The sequence below is a fragment of the Puma concolor genome, chromosome C1 (assembly GCF_028749965.1).
Source record: "Puma concolor isolate L17-30 chromosome C1, mPumCon1.1.hap2, whole genome shotgun sequence".
Classification (NCBI taxonomy): domain Eukaryota; kingdom Metazoa; phylum Chordata; class Mammalia; order Carnivora; family Felidae; genus Puma; species Puma concolor.
In genome coordinates, this window is record NC_141674.1 from 189,228,395 (window position 1) to 189,241,855 (window position 13,461).

Sequence of the window (13,461 nt, forward strand, 5' to 3'; positions counted from 1 at the left end):
CTTGAACTCACAAGCTCATGAGATCATGACCCGAGATAAAGTTGGACACCTAGCCAACTGAGCCACCCAGGTGCCCCATATTTCACTTATATTCTAAAGGTTCATCCATGTTGTAGTGTGTGTCAAAGTGCTTTAAACTACACTGTTGTTATCCCGGATCCTGCTCCCTTTCAAGTTTGCTTGCTTCAAGCAGGCATCTGGAGCATTCTTGCTAACGGCCTCTGATAATGAGTTTCTTGAGAGATATTGCCAGAGTGGGGTTTTTGTGTGTAAGTGAGGAAATTTGTCTCCTCTTGAACTGCTTTACAATTTTGAGGTAGAGACACAGTTTTGTTATCACAGTCACCGTTCCACACTCTGAGGACAAAATGAGAACAAGTCCCCACATTCGGCAGTGTGCTGTCTTATATACTACTACAGTTCAAGGAGGTTAGAAACTTAAACATTACAAACAGCCCCTGAATTAGTGTTTCACTAAACGTGGTCTACATGGATGAAAATAGGAAAGCTCTTTCAGGTTCCGTGATATTGGATGTAGGAGTTGGCTCTTTGAAAGTAATAGGTCTGGGGTGCCTGGGTGGCTCAGTCATTTGGGCATCTGACTCTTGATTTTGGCTTAGGTTATGATCTCAAGGTCATGGGATTGAGCCCTGCACTGGGCTCTGTACTGAGTGTGGAGCCTGATTAAGTTCTCTCTCTCTCTCTCTCTGCTCCTCTCCCCTGTTCATGCTCTCTCCAAAATAAAATAAACAAACAAATAAAAAATGAAAGCAATGGGTCCATTCTACTCTCCTAATCTTTAACCACAATATCTCTTACATTTTCCTGAGATCTCACTCTCATTCTTAGGAATGAAAACAAAATGAGAAATTCTGAATCTTTATTTTGCCGTCTTTCTAAAATGCCTGTGTGTGTGTGTGTGTGTGTGTGTGTGTGTGTGTGTGTTCATCTGAATAGCTGTCACCTCTTTCTGATCAACTTTTTAGAAATCTAATTCTTGTAATAAGTGTTTTTAGCAAATGATCCCAGATACAGTTCTAAAATCAGAATAAAATAAACTATGCAGACTTTAAGTCCACTAATCAAAATGTGTTCAGTTTCCATTCGAACAAAGGCAGAAAACCGCCCTGTGCAGCCCACTATGATTTCAAACATAGCACTCACTGGCTGCCTTTTAAGAGCCTTCAGGGAGGGAATAAATCAACAATTTTTGGGTTTCAGTTTCCCAGACAGCGAAGCGGAGATTTAGTAATTTTCTCAAGTGAAAACGAATTCAGTAACTTTCAAATAGAACCCGAGCATCAAATTTCTAAATGTAGGAGATTGAATTTTTAAACTTCAAAAATCTCAAGCTTAAAGTTTTTAGTATAATATTAAAAATTGTTTGGTATCCACTTTGTTGGCTTTAATTAAACATAATACAAAGTAACCAATAATTCTAGTAACTGTCACCTTAGAGAAAATATGGATGTGGTCACTATTGATTGCCTTTGTTGCTTTTTCTTCATTGTCTTTGCGTTCTTTTCATTGTGCTTTGCCAGCCACCGGTATGGGTGCCTGCGAATCACTTGTTTACATGCACATCTGTGCAAATATATAAGATGGTAGGTTAGAAAAGAAGAATCAGCTTCCCATCCTCTGGCCGTCTCCCACAAAAGAAGAATTAGTCCAGTTGATTTTTCAAAATGGATTCCAGGATTCTTAGTGTTCCCTCAGGCTCAGAGTGGTTGATAGGAAAAGCCTATAATCCTCTCAGTAGCTTTTCAGTTTGTTTAGGGAATGGATCAAAGAAAGATTTTCCTGGGTGGCATGATTTTTTTATTGTATGAGGGAAAATAGCACTTCAGTGTCTTTTGTTTGAGGACAGTCTTAGCCGGCAGCACAAAATGCACCTCTCAGCCAGAGTCCTAATCAGCAAGCTGGTAGACATTAAGATTCTGGATTCTTCATTGATCATTATTAGTCACTGTTGGGCAGTTGACTTCCTGCCATCAATTGGGCTGGTATCTATATCTAGCATTTTGCAAATGGATTTATTAGATTCTTTCTATGAGAGATGCTTCTAAAAAGAGTTATGCTGAGATATGCTTCTAAGAAGAGTTATATTGGGTAGTGGTGTAGCGAGAGCTACTGATACTTCACTAATATTTTGCAGAAACAATGTTATTTTAGCTCCCAGATATAACCGACATAGGGCTTTTAAGGTGAAGGTAAAATAATGGTAAAATGATGCCCACAAAACAACTCACAGTAAAAGCACTACCCAAAATCTGAAGTGTTTGACTTTGTATGCCAAAACACTTTTATTTTCATATTAAGTAAAACTGGGGCTTCGATTTGGTAATCCAAGGCATAAGTGAGCTCTTTTTCAAGTGATGTTGTTACTTTTACAACCCACCGGTTAAAAGTCAAATACCACATTCCAAGGTGCCAGGCCACCAAGAAAACAAGGTGAGATGAATTTGGTAGAAAGGACTAGAGTTAGGTTTGGGATCATTTTTAGCCAACATTCCACTGCCTAAAGGTCAGTAATCCGAATCCTTTTTAATTTGAGCACATGGGAAACAGCTGAATGCTCATGCTGAGGCATAATTCAGGCTAAGTGTCTTTTGTTGTGGGGGGTGTATTTTTTTCATCTAATGGAAGGCAAAAGGACAGTCATTCCTGCCTCTTTATATTCCCAACTCCCAAAATAGCATCCTGCTATATAGTGACCATGCAATAGATAGTGATGAGAATATGACTTTAAGCAAGGCTGTATGATCTGCCTCAGAATAAGAACAAGTGAGTTAGTGAGGACACAGGCTCAGGACCTGTATTCATGTTCTCCCAAGAAACAGAACCAATGGGATGTACAGAGATACATAAGAATCCTTTATTATGGGAATCAGCTCGTATGATTATGGCTGAGATATGCCATCTGCAAGTTGGAGAACCAGGAAAGCTGGCAGTATAATTCAGTCTGACGCCAAAGGACTGAGAACTGAGGGGATGCTGGTGTAAGTTCCAGAGTCTGAAGGTCAGAGAACCAGTAGCTCAGATGTCTGAGGGCAGGAGAAGATGGATGCCCCAGCTCAAGAAAAGAGAGAGAGAATTTGCCCTTCCTCTGCCATTTTATATGGGCCCTCAACCAATTGGGTGATGTCTGCTCACATTGGAGAGGGCATATTTCTTTACTCTGCTGATTCAAATATTAATTTCTTGGAGCACCGGGGTGGCTCAGTCGTTTAAGCATCTGACTTCGGCTCAGGTCATGATCTTACAGTAGGTGAGTTCAAGCCCTGCATTGGGCTCTGTGCTGACAGCTAGAGCCTGTTTCATATTCTGTGTCTCCCTCTCTCTCTGCCCCTCCCCTGCTCTCTCTCTCTCTCTTTCAAAAATAAATAAACATTTAAAAAAAAACAAATACTAATTTCTTCCACAAACACCTTCTTAGATACACCCCAAAATAATATTTTACTAGCTACTGGGCCTCCCTTTGCCCAGCCAAGTTGGCACATAAAATTGACCATCACAAGACCTTAAGAAGACACTACAGTTTTGCCCACAAAACTGCAAATGGTGGGCACTCAAGTTTCTTTCCTGTACATCAGCTGGCATAATGTGACATATGTAACAAATTCTTCCCTATTCCCCCTTGATCTTTCACATCTCCTGCCTCACCTTTCTTTGTCTTTCTTTGGCTTTATATAGGTGTTAGGAGTCCCTACAGAGGATACCTGGCCTGGAGTTTCCAAGCTACCTAACTACAATCCAGGTAATATTGATTTGAGTTTCTCGAATGCTCTGAGAATTAGCAATGTGAAAACATTTGCCACACAGATAGGGTAGCCTTCTTTTATTGTTAACTCAACAGTAAAGATGGGTCTAGATGAATTTTTAGATTCCTATATTCCCTGCTAATCCCTTTATGAGAAGGACACTGAAATAGTAGTTGAGGTTAGATCAGTTCTCCAACTCTATACAACACAAGTAGCAAGCTGCATAAGAATTTGGAATGACTGTTGCTGTGGATTCCACATCCATTTCCAAATATCCAATGACTCAAAAGAACTCAAAAGATGGTCTCATTTTTGAGCCCCATGACTATTATTGACTTTATTCGTTAGGTTCTTGTACCTCATAGAGTATTAAAAGAAAGCTAATATAACAGAGGGGAGGTAGAGTCTCATTAGGCCAAGGACTGGCCAGGTAAGATGTTTCTAGTTTACACAAGAGTTTCTCCATTGTCTCTGGGCCTAACACTTAGTCATTCTCATCATTCATTTGGTCCTCCAAGACTGGCTCCTGGGAATGGATTTGGAAGTGTTGGAAGTGTTGCCTTTGGGGGAAGTCTTTGAGAAATGGTCCCAAGGCCATGCCAGAGAGATCAGATTACCCAGTAGTCATTCAAGGATGTTGACACTGAAGGAAGGAGACAAGCAATGAGCTATAGGATAAAGGATTATATCAGAGGCTGGGAAAGCAAGTAATGGCTACAACAAAGTTGAACTCTTGCTGGCAGGATTAAAGGGGAGGTAGATATGTACAGATAAAGACAAGATTGGCATGATTATGGCTCAAGTCAGATTCTCTAGTCTTTATGTTCTTATAGTGACCCATCACTAAATATGGACTTTCTCCAAATTGTTGTCATTACTAACTTTGGTATGGGATTATCCTAAAAGGGTGTCATGAAATCAATAAATTGTAGGAAGTTTAAAAAAGCAATTAAGGGGTGGGGGAAAGGGGAAAATGGGTGAAGGGCATTGAGGAGGACACTTGAGGAGGGGACTGGGATGAGCACTGGGTGTTGTATGTAAGCGATGAGCCACGGGAATCTACCCCAAAAACCAAGAGCACACTTTACACACTTATGTTAGCCAATTTGATAATAAATTATAATTTTTAAAAAAAAGAAGTAAAAAGAAAAAAAATTAAAAAGCAATTAAGGAGCATAACAGGGGCACCTGGGTAGCTCAGTTGGTTAAGAGTCCGACTTCAGCTCAGGTCATGATCTCACCACTTGTGGGTTCAAGGCCCATGTTGGGCTCTGTGCTGACAACTCAGAGCCTGGAGCCTGCTTCAGTGTCTCCCTCGCTCTCTGCCCCTCCCCCCTTCAAAAATAATAATAAACGTTTAAAAATTTTTGTAAAAAAAAATGGAGGCTAACAAAAGACATACGAGGCAGGGGATTTTTTTTTCTTCTTTTCTCCATCATATAATACTTACACTCAAACTATTCCTAGGGAATCAGGCATCTTGAACTGACCAGGGTTATAAAAGCCCTACAGCAAGTGAAAGACTAACTGTAAAGTCATTTCAGCTGCCTTATGAATAATCATATGCATTGCTAAATGGCCTTAGGGTCATTTACAAATAGTTTACCATTTCTAACTATTTTGCTTGAGTTTAGCACCTGAGAAAAATGCCACTCTGGCCATAAGGTTTAGAATAATGCCTGGTCCTTTTGGTCTGAAATAGAAAAAGAACAGGCTGCTTGTAGAGACCATGGTCCAGTCTGCAATGGTTCTATCTCCAGTTGCCATGGTTTCTAGGAGAACCTGGTTCTATTTTCCCACCCTGCCTATACCTCTCCCTACCCAGTCTCCTCTGCAGGTAAAAATGGAAACCCTCAGCTTCCTTCCTACCATGGATGCAATAAGAAGTTTAGGGTCACAAATGGGTTATAGAAAACCATTTAGATGATGTCAGTACTAAGCTGCCATGGTGAGCATATGCTATTCCTCCAAACTTCAAACGTTTGGGTTTCAGGTTGGTTCAGGCAAATAAGCAGTGATCCTTAACACAGAATGCCTTGGTGAGAACAATAATGATAGAAACTTGTTCAAAATGCTTCCCTGCCAGATTCTGTACTAAATAAGATAACTGGCTCCCAATAAAACAGCAAGAAATATGTTGCATTTTTCATTTTGCTGTCATTTCAAAGTAATGTGCAATTTTTTATTTATGAAGAGAATTCTCCAGGCCCAACATCAATAGTGTTCATACTTTGCATTGTTTTTCTACTAGGGATTCAATTTAATTCAAATAAGCCAAAAAATTTTGAACACCCACTATCTGCCAGGTGCTATATTATGTGTTGGGTCCGCACAGACAGATATGGTACCTTCTTGGATCTCTGAGAACTTGGGTTTGTATTCATTCATCTACACTCTCTCAACAGCTCTCCTTATTAGGAAGGGTGATCACTTGTGAGCCCGGCTTTCATGGGTTTGGGCAATGTGTAGCTTTGGGCCAGGCCGAGCTTATGAAAGTAAGAGAGTTGTAAACTTAGCTACGATGAGGATTTCTAACTCTGTATTTGTGAATCTTAAAAGTCCAGCATATCTTGAACATGGGGTCAGGACTATTGATAATCATAAAGACTGTGTTTTAAAAGGGTCATCATTTTTTTTCCAGGACTATTCCCTTATATCGATTGAGAAGACCCTTTGAACCATCCCGCACCCACCCCCATCACTGAACTGCCAATGCTGTTTCCACACATTTGAACTCCAGTGATTAAGAGAACAGAACAGGGTATGGGAGCCAGAAAAATATCACAGAGAGAACAGTAATAGTATTCTGGATGAGATTTCCATTCCTTTCCTTTTCATTCTAAGTAGTGGTAAGAGACCCCAAACTTGGAATGCAGCCGGAACCGAGAGCTCAGAACTTGGGAGGACGATCCAGTGTCTATCTATGCCTACTCTACCCTTGCCCAGACCTTGTCTGGACTAGGTCTAGGACAACACAGTTTCTGTTTGCATAGGTTTAAAAAAACATTTGGTGCTGATCCACCTGGACAAGTTTCTCTGGCCGCTTGTTTTCTTGGGACACTAATGAGCATGACTGTAGGTTTTTAGCCATCATCAATTCAGACTCGTGTGCCTGATTAAATCTGGGCAAGGGAAGAGAAGTATATAATTTTAGACACTAGGCTTCCTCTTTCTTTCTTTCTTTTTTTCCTTCCTTCCTTCCTTCCTTCCTTCCTTCCTTCCTTCCTTCCTTCCCTCCTACCCCCCATTTTAAGCAAGCTGGCTGAGAACTCTGTGTCCTCTACTTCAAAGGGCCAGTTGTCTTATTTTGATGTGGGCAGATTGAGAAGTAGGCTTTGAAAAGTAGGCTTTTTTTTGTTTAATCTTTTCTCCTGGGATAGCTTTCAGAGCAATATATCCAAGTGTCAGTAAGGGGGTTCTGACGAGCACAGATTCCCAGACTCTCAGCAGGATCATTCTCTAACAGAAATATAAAAGTGAAATATTAAAAACCCTGGAACGTGAACTCCATCTGCAGAGTAGCCAGTGGCTTGCCTGCTTGCACCATGGGAAAAAAAAGATCTTGAAAAAAGAGGGAGGAGAAAAAAGTGCTTTGAGTAAGAGGTTTACAGGTTTAGTAGAGCATAGTAACATCCCCTCAAAGAAGTGGGTGTTGCTCTGTGACCCCCCAAAATGCTCTGCCTTTGACTCAGCCGCCAGAACACTCACCCTCCCCCCCGCAAAACACCCCCTTTTCACATGCTAACTGAGGCGCCTGTGATTGGCTGAACAATAAACTGGTCACACTTGCTAAAGGCCTGCCATCTTTCACACAATTAGCCAAGACACATTAATCAAACTGGCGGTGAACTGGGGCTGTGCTGGCCTCCAGCGCGGGGGAGGGGAGAAGTTTTGATGATCCCTTAATAAGAGTCCATAGGAAGCAATAATAAAGAACGACATGCTGGAGGGGATTCTACTATCAGAAAGTCTGAAAAGGTTAAAGCCCCAGTTGATGCCCCATCTGGGATGTACTGGGTTTATGGCAGAGAGAATCTCAGAAGCTTAGAGCAAACTGGATATTGGTCTTGGCTAAAATCTGCTCATATAAGACAGTAGTGTAAATTTTAAAGGTAGACCCCTATAGACAATTTTACACAGTTCCCTGGTGCTCTTAGCATCACCTCCAACCCCGCCCCCCCCCCCCAAATGTACTCAGGAGTCCCTCCCCTTTTGAGCCTAAAGCACTTTGAATCCAACTAACCCAATAGGAATAAAGCATATATAAGAAATAGAGAACCATTTAGAATCAATTAAGGCTGGCAGGGTGTTGTTCCTAAACTAAGTATTTGGAGGACATAAAAATAGTTAATTTTGAAAGAGGAAAAAAAATAACATTTATACTTTGAGTGGTAATATCTTCCTTCTTTTCTTTTCCAAATTCCCTTTAAATAGATTTTCCAATGGCAATATAGAGCTAATAAGATCATACCTTAGAGACCAGTTTGCTACAGAATCATGTAAGGCTTTTAGGAGAACCAACTAAATATTTAGACGTTTCTCAGTGAAAGTAAACGGAGGCCTTACTCCTCTGGAGGTTGTCCAGTCACCATCTCATTAGATGCAAAGATCCTGTGATAAAGAAAAACTTTTGTTTTGTGCCCACATGATTGCAGCCCAGTTGTGGTTTTTAATGTGTCATTGATTGTTTCATCCAACTCCTTTTGCTCCACTGAAAGGGTCTGCCGTGGCTCTGTTTGCTTCCTTAAACATGGGTTTTGAAAGCGCTCATGCTGTGTGAGCTCAAATCCTAGCATTAATGTACTGCTGGGTTCATTTCACTACACTCAAAAGCGCTGAGTTTAAATCCCTCTCAATTCCATTTGAAGCACCAGAAGACTTTATCCTCCTCCACTAATGGTTCCAAGTTTACATCTAGATACTGGGGGTCAAGGACAGGAGAGGATTTAGAAATAACAGTGCATGACATTAGTCAATGCATTTGCCAAATTGGCAATTAGTTCCTGATGTGCGTGCAAAGCATTTTATTCCTGTCTCTTTGATGCTTGTTCCCATTGAGAAGGGAATAGAGTCTGCAGAGGCCTTCAAACTTTTAAAGAAATATCTGCTGAAAATCATGCCTGATTTGTGACATGAGCTCAGCTGCAGGGAAGCATCCGGGATTATCCTGGTTCTTTCAGCCCCAGGAAAGAACACTGCACATGGAAAGATTTTCCACTGGAGGAACTCAGTGGAAATCAAAAGGCAGGAAAGCAGTACTAAAAGCCCTGCAGGGACCCAGAATCAGATGTACTATAAACCATAGGCAAAGGGATCCTGCTGACGCCCAGTTATTTTCAGGACGCCTGCTTTTTCAACTTTTGACCACCAGGTGGAAGCAGGAAACAACGGGCATGGAATACGGACAGCAGATAGCATTACATTAGAGCAATCTAACCTCACTCTTGGAATGTTTTAGTTTGAGCTGAAATCCAGTGTGAGAGCTTCATCTGACTTCATCTGACACCACTATGGGACAGATGATGATTGCAATCTAAAATGACCCTTGTCCCTTTTGGGATGACAAAGAGCTACCATGCTTTGCGCTCAGAGGGTTCTGAGCATGTCTTTGTGTGTTTGCTGTGAACACAATGTAAGATCTGCATCAGCATCCGCTTTGTCACATGAGCTGTTAGCCAAGGGAGTTATGCAGTGGGCTGAACGAGGGAAAATTACTGATAGAAGAGGTTTTAATTATGGACACCAATTCCTCATGAAACAGCAAGTCCAAGCTCCACCTTTTACTACCTGGGGCACTTGAGGAAGTTCCCTAATCTGCAAAATGGGAGCAATCCTGTCATTTTAAAAGTGTTCCTATGTACCAGGCACAGAACACACATAACTTCTCCTCCTTCCCACTGCCTGCCAGGGTCTATGCTGCTAAGAGTAGCACAGTTTTATGCATGAGGAGGCAGGTTTTCTCCCAGGTTCACCCAGAGGCATTTCCTAGATTGGAGATGAGTCAATCCATGACCAAACTTTGTTCTCTTTCCATTGGGCATGTTGCATCCCTCTGTCTCATTTTGCAGGGTGGTTCTGAGACATAAGTGAAATTATTGAGCCTCATCTGCCACGATTCCTAACTTCTAGTAGGTGCACAAAACAAGTTAGTTCCCATTCTGTTTTACCCAGTATGGAGGTTCATTCAGTGGTTCAGTGACTTGACAGGGTTCAAGGTATGTGAGAACTGAAGCTATACCTGTTTTTATGTTTAGCTTCCTTAGATTTCTTAGCTTCCCTCTAGATGTTAGGCACACCTCCCAGTGCCAGAACTGACTTCTATGTTAGCTTGCTTAGGCCTAAACCTTGCCTGAATTCGTACTCTCTAAAAGCCAACCCTCAGTTTTCAAATTTTTACCTAAGTCAGTGTGAGTACCTGTTAAGGCCATCTCTTGTGAAGGCTCCATTCTGCACCCCTGACTTAAACTATTGTGAGATGCCTGCCTGCTATGACATGGGCTCTTCCCTGGCAGAATCCTTAGTGTCTATGTGCTACATAATGGGTGTCTAGTAAAAGCTACTAAATCACAGAAGGCATCAGTATCATCTTTATTGATTTCACCGAAATCCTAGTATGGTAGAAAGAATACTTAAGTTTTCTACAGAGCAAACTTGACCACTTCTAGTGCTTCTAGTATCTAACACATGTCCCCTAACTGGTACATAGTAGTGAGTTAATACATATTTGTTAAATGAAATCAGTGATCAGGAGCCAGAAAACGTGCAATTCTAGTTCCAATCACATCCTCTATGACTCTAATAATCCTTGTTCTACACACTTTGACCAAGGACATACATGTAAGTTATTATTCACCTTATTTCTGGGTAATAATAACTACTGTTTATTGAGCACTAACTATGAGTTAGGCACTTTACTCACACTGTTTTACTTTGATTCACAACAACCCTATCAGATAGGGGCAATGTTATCATTCCTACTTTACCCTAGGGTCACCTAGCCAGGAAGGGGGTGCTTCAGAATATCCAGACCTTTTGGATTTCAAGGTGGTGCTCACAGCTGTATTCCATCTTACCTTCCAGCTATTAAAGGGCAAATATGATGATATGGTAATTAATGTCCTAGACTGGGGATCAGCTAATAACACTTTCCAAGTTCATCTCCAAATGATTATGTCCTTCTAACTAGACTTGGTCTTAGAATCTGTGAGCTTGATGACATGTTTTTGGAATGTAATGTGAATGGGATCCCAGGATGGGGACTGTAGCAGCCCCTGCTTGCTACAGCTAATCTGTGAACCCTGATTGGGCTCATTACCATTGCACTTCTGCAGGGCTGCCGAAAGCTCCTGGGGAGTTACTATTAACATCTTTATTAACCCGTCCCCCTAATCAGTCAGTGAAGTTCATTTAGATACACAGCCTACTTTGATCTTCATTAATAGTTTCTACATTTATTTTTAGTTTTCTCATCTTTAATTTATTTGGTGGCAATTATTAGTTTTTATTGAGGAGGACTAGATGATCTTAAAGTAGTTAAGATTAGGAAAAATTGCAAATGAGTGAAAGCAGGTAAAAAAAAATTTTTTTTTAATGAAACCCTGCTATATTCCTTCTCATTTCAAGAAAAAGGGCCTTAAGATCCCAAATATTGTGAAACTGGCTCAACCTAGAGTCTCCTCCCTACCTTCAAGGCCAGCGCCTTGTTCCACCCATCTCTGTAAGGCACAAAGCAAGACATGCACGTAGGCCCTCTTGAGGTACTTTTACATTTTAAGGATAATGTTTAGTAAATTTATTTCATTTTTATTTTTTATCCAGGCATCAATTTTTCATTCATTTAACAAATATTTATGAATGCTAGGTACTAGGGACTAGGAGATTAAAAAATAAATAAGACATTGATACCTGCCTTCAAAGAATACAGTCTACAAGGGAAAGATATAAATAATACAACCTGGAAAGTATTATTCTAGCAGCATCCCCTGGGGACCTCTGGGAACACTGGGAAAAAGGCCCCCTTAGTTTGCCTGGGAAATTTAGGATTTTTTTTTTTTTTTTTTTTTTTTTTTTTTTTTTTTTTTTGAGAGAAAGAGACAGAGCTGGGTCTCAAAGATGACGAAGTGGGCATTCTCCAGGTGAGCAATAGGGAAAGGACATTCCAGACAATGGAACTGGACACAAAGGAATAAGAAGGCAGGTTTATTTGATATTGTACCAAGCAGGTAAATTGCTCAAGGAAGCTAGAATGTTACCTTTGTAGTGGTACATTGCTGGAGATTAACTTGGAAGGGTAGACAGGAACTAGATTGAGAAGTTCTTTGTAATCATCCTAAGGATTTAGACTTTGACCAATAAGCAAAGAGAAGGTATTGAATAATTTTTAACAGGGAAGTGATATGGAAGGATTTAAATTAAAAAATTGCTTGCTAAGGAGGGCACTTCTGATGAGCACTGGGTGTTGTATGTAAGTGATGAATCACTGAATTCTACTCCTAAAACCAATATTGCACTGTATGTTAACTAACTAAAGTTTAAATAAAAAAATAAATAAACAAAAAGCTATCATGATCAACAACAGCAACTAAATTGCTTGGAATACCATATGTAAAATTAAATTTGTGGTGTAGCTGAACCCAAGTCTGTCTGCCCGACACACAACAAAGTCAATCACTAAGACATCAGATATGCAGCAAGGAGATCAGAAGCAATGTGGCAATGCCTTAGATTCCAGAAGACAGGAGTGCTTGGCTGGCTCAGTTGGTAAAGCATGCATCTCTTGATCTCAGGGTTGTGAGTTTGGGCCCCATGTTGGGTGGAGAGATTACTTAAAAATAAAATCTTAAATAAAATAAAAATTAATAAAAAATTATAGATTCTAGAAGACAAATAATGAGTGTCAATTAGAGCAGTGGCAATGGATAAGGAATGGAAGGGACAAATCTAAAAAGCATCTAGGTAGTTAGAGTCCAGGGGAGGTTGTAACTGATGGGATTCTAGTGGGTAAATGAGAGCCCCATTCACTGGCACAGAAAAGAAAGGGGGAAGGAACAGATTTGTGGAGAAAGTAATGAGTATAAGATTGGAACATTTTGAGATTTAGATATCTGTGGGACCACCAAATGAAGATATCTAAAAACCAATCAGAAATACAGGCTTGTGATTATAAGTGTCCAATGTAGAAATACAAAATTGGAAGGAATCTGATTAAAGTGGTATTTGAAGCCCCCATGTAAATTCAGTTACCCCAGGGAAAGTGTGAAGAGAAAGAAGACTATGATAGAACCCTGGGGCACCAGCCCTGAAGGGTCAGGCAGAGAGAAAGGGGTCTTTGGAAGCTGAGAGGGAACAGCCAGAGGGGCTGGAGAAGACCAGGAGATGATAATAATCATAATACCATGAAAATCGTATGGTCATAAGCTCATTGGGGGACAGGCAATATGTGTCTGTTCATTCCCAGGGCTGAGCACATGTGGTGGCCCTTAAACATTTGTAGAGACTATGGGGCAGTGGTAAATGTCAAATGATGCATCACCAAACACCATATGCACCAAAAGCCATGACCAAGTTATAGCTCAAACATCATTTGTGGAGGTGGACAGATGTTAAACATGGTACTCCCCTCCACCCCCTGCCTGGGGAGATGAGAGACTTGGATTATGCCCATTCCCTTCACCTTCTCCACCTACCAGGAGCAAGGCCT

General features: G+C 40.8%; 1 protein-coding gene across 4 annotated transcripts in view; it reads left to right on the forward strand.

Moving 5' to 3' along the window:
- The window catches only part of CDK15 (cyclin dependent kinase 15), an 84,509-nt gene that overhangs the window by 42,693 nt on the left and 28,355 nt on the right, over nt 1-13,461 (forward strand). For all 4 annotated transcript variants that reach the window (XM_086719287.1, XM_086719289.1, XM_086719288.1 and 1 more), the window contains exon 10: nt 3,694-3,757. In XM_086719287.1, coding sequence (XP_086575413.1) covers nt 3,694-3,757 — 64 coding nt within the window. The remainder of the gene's footprint in view (nt 1-3,693; nt 3,758-13,461) is intronic.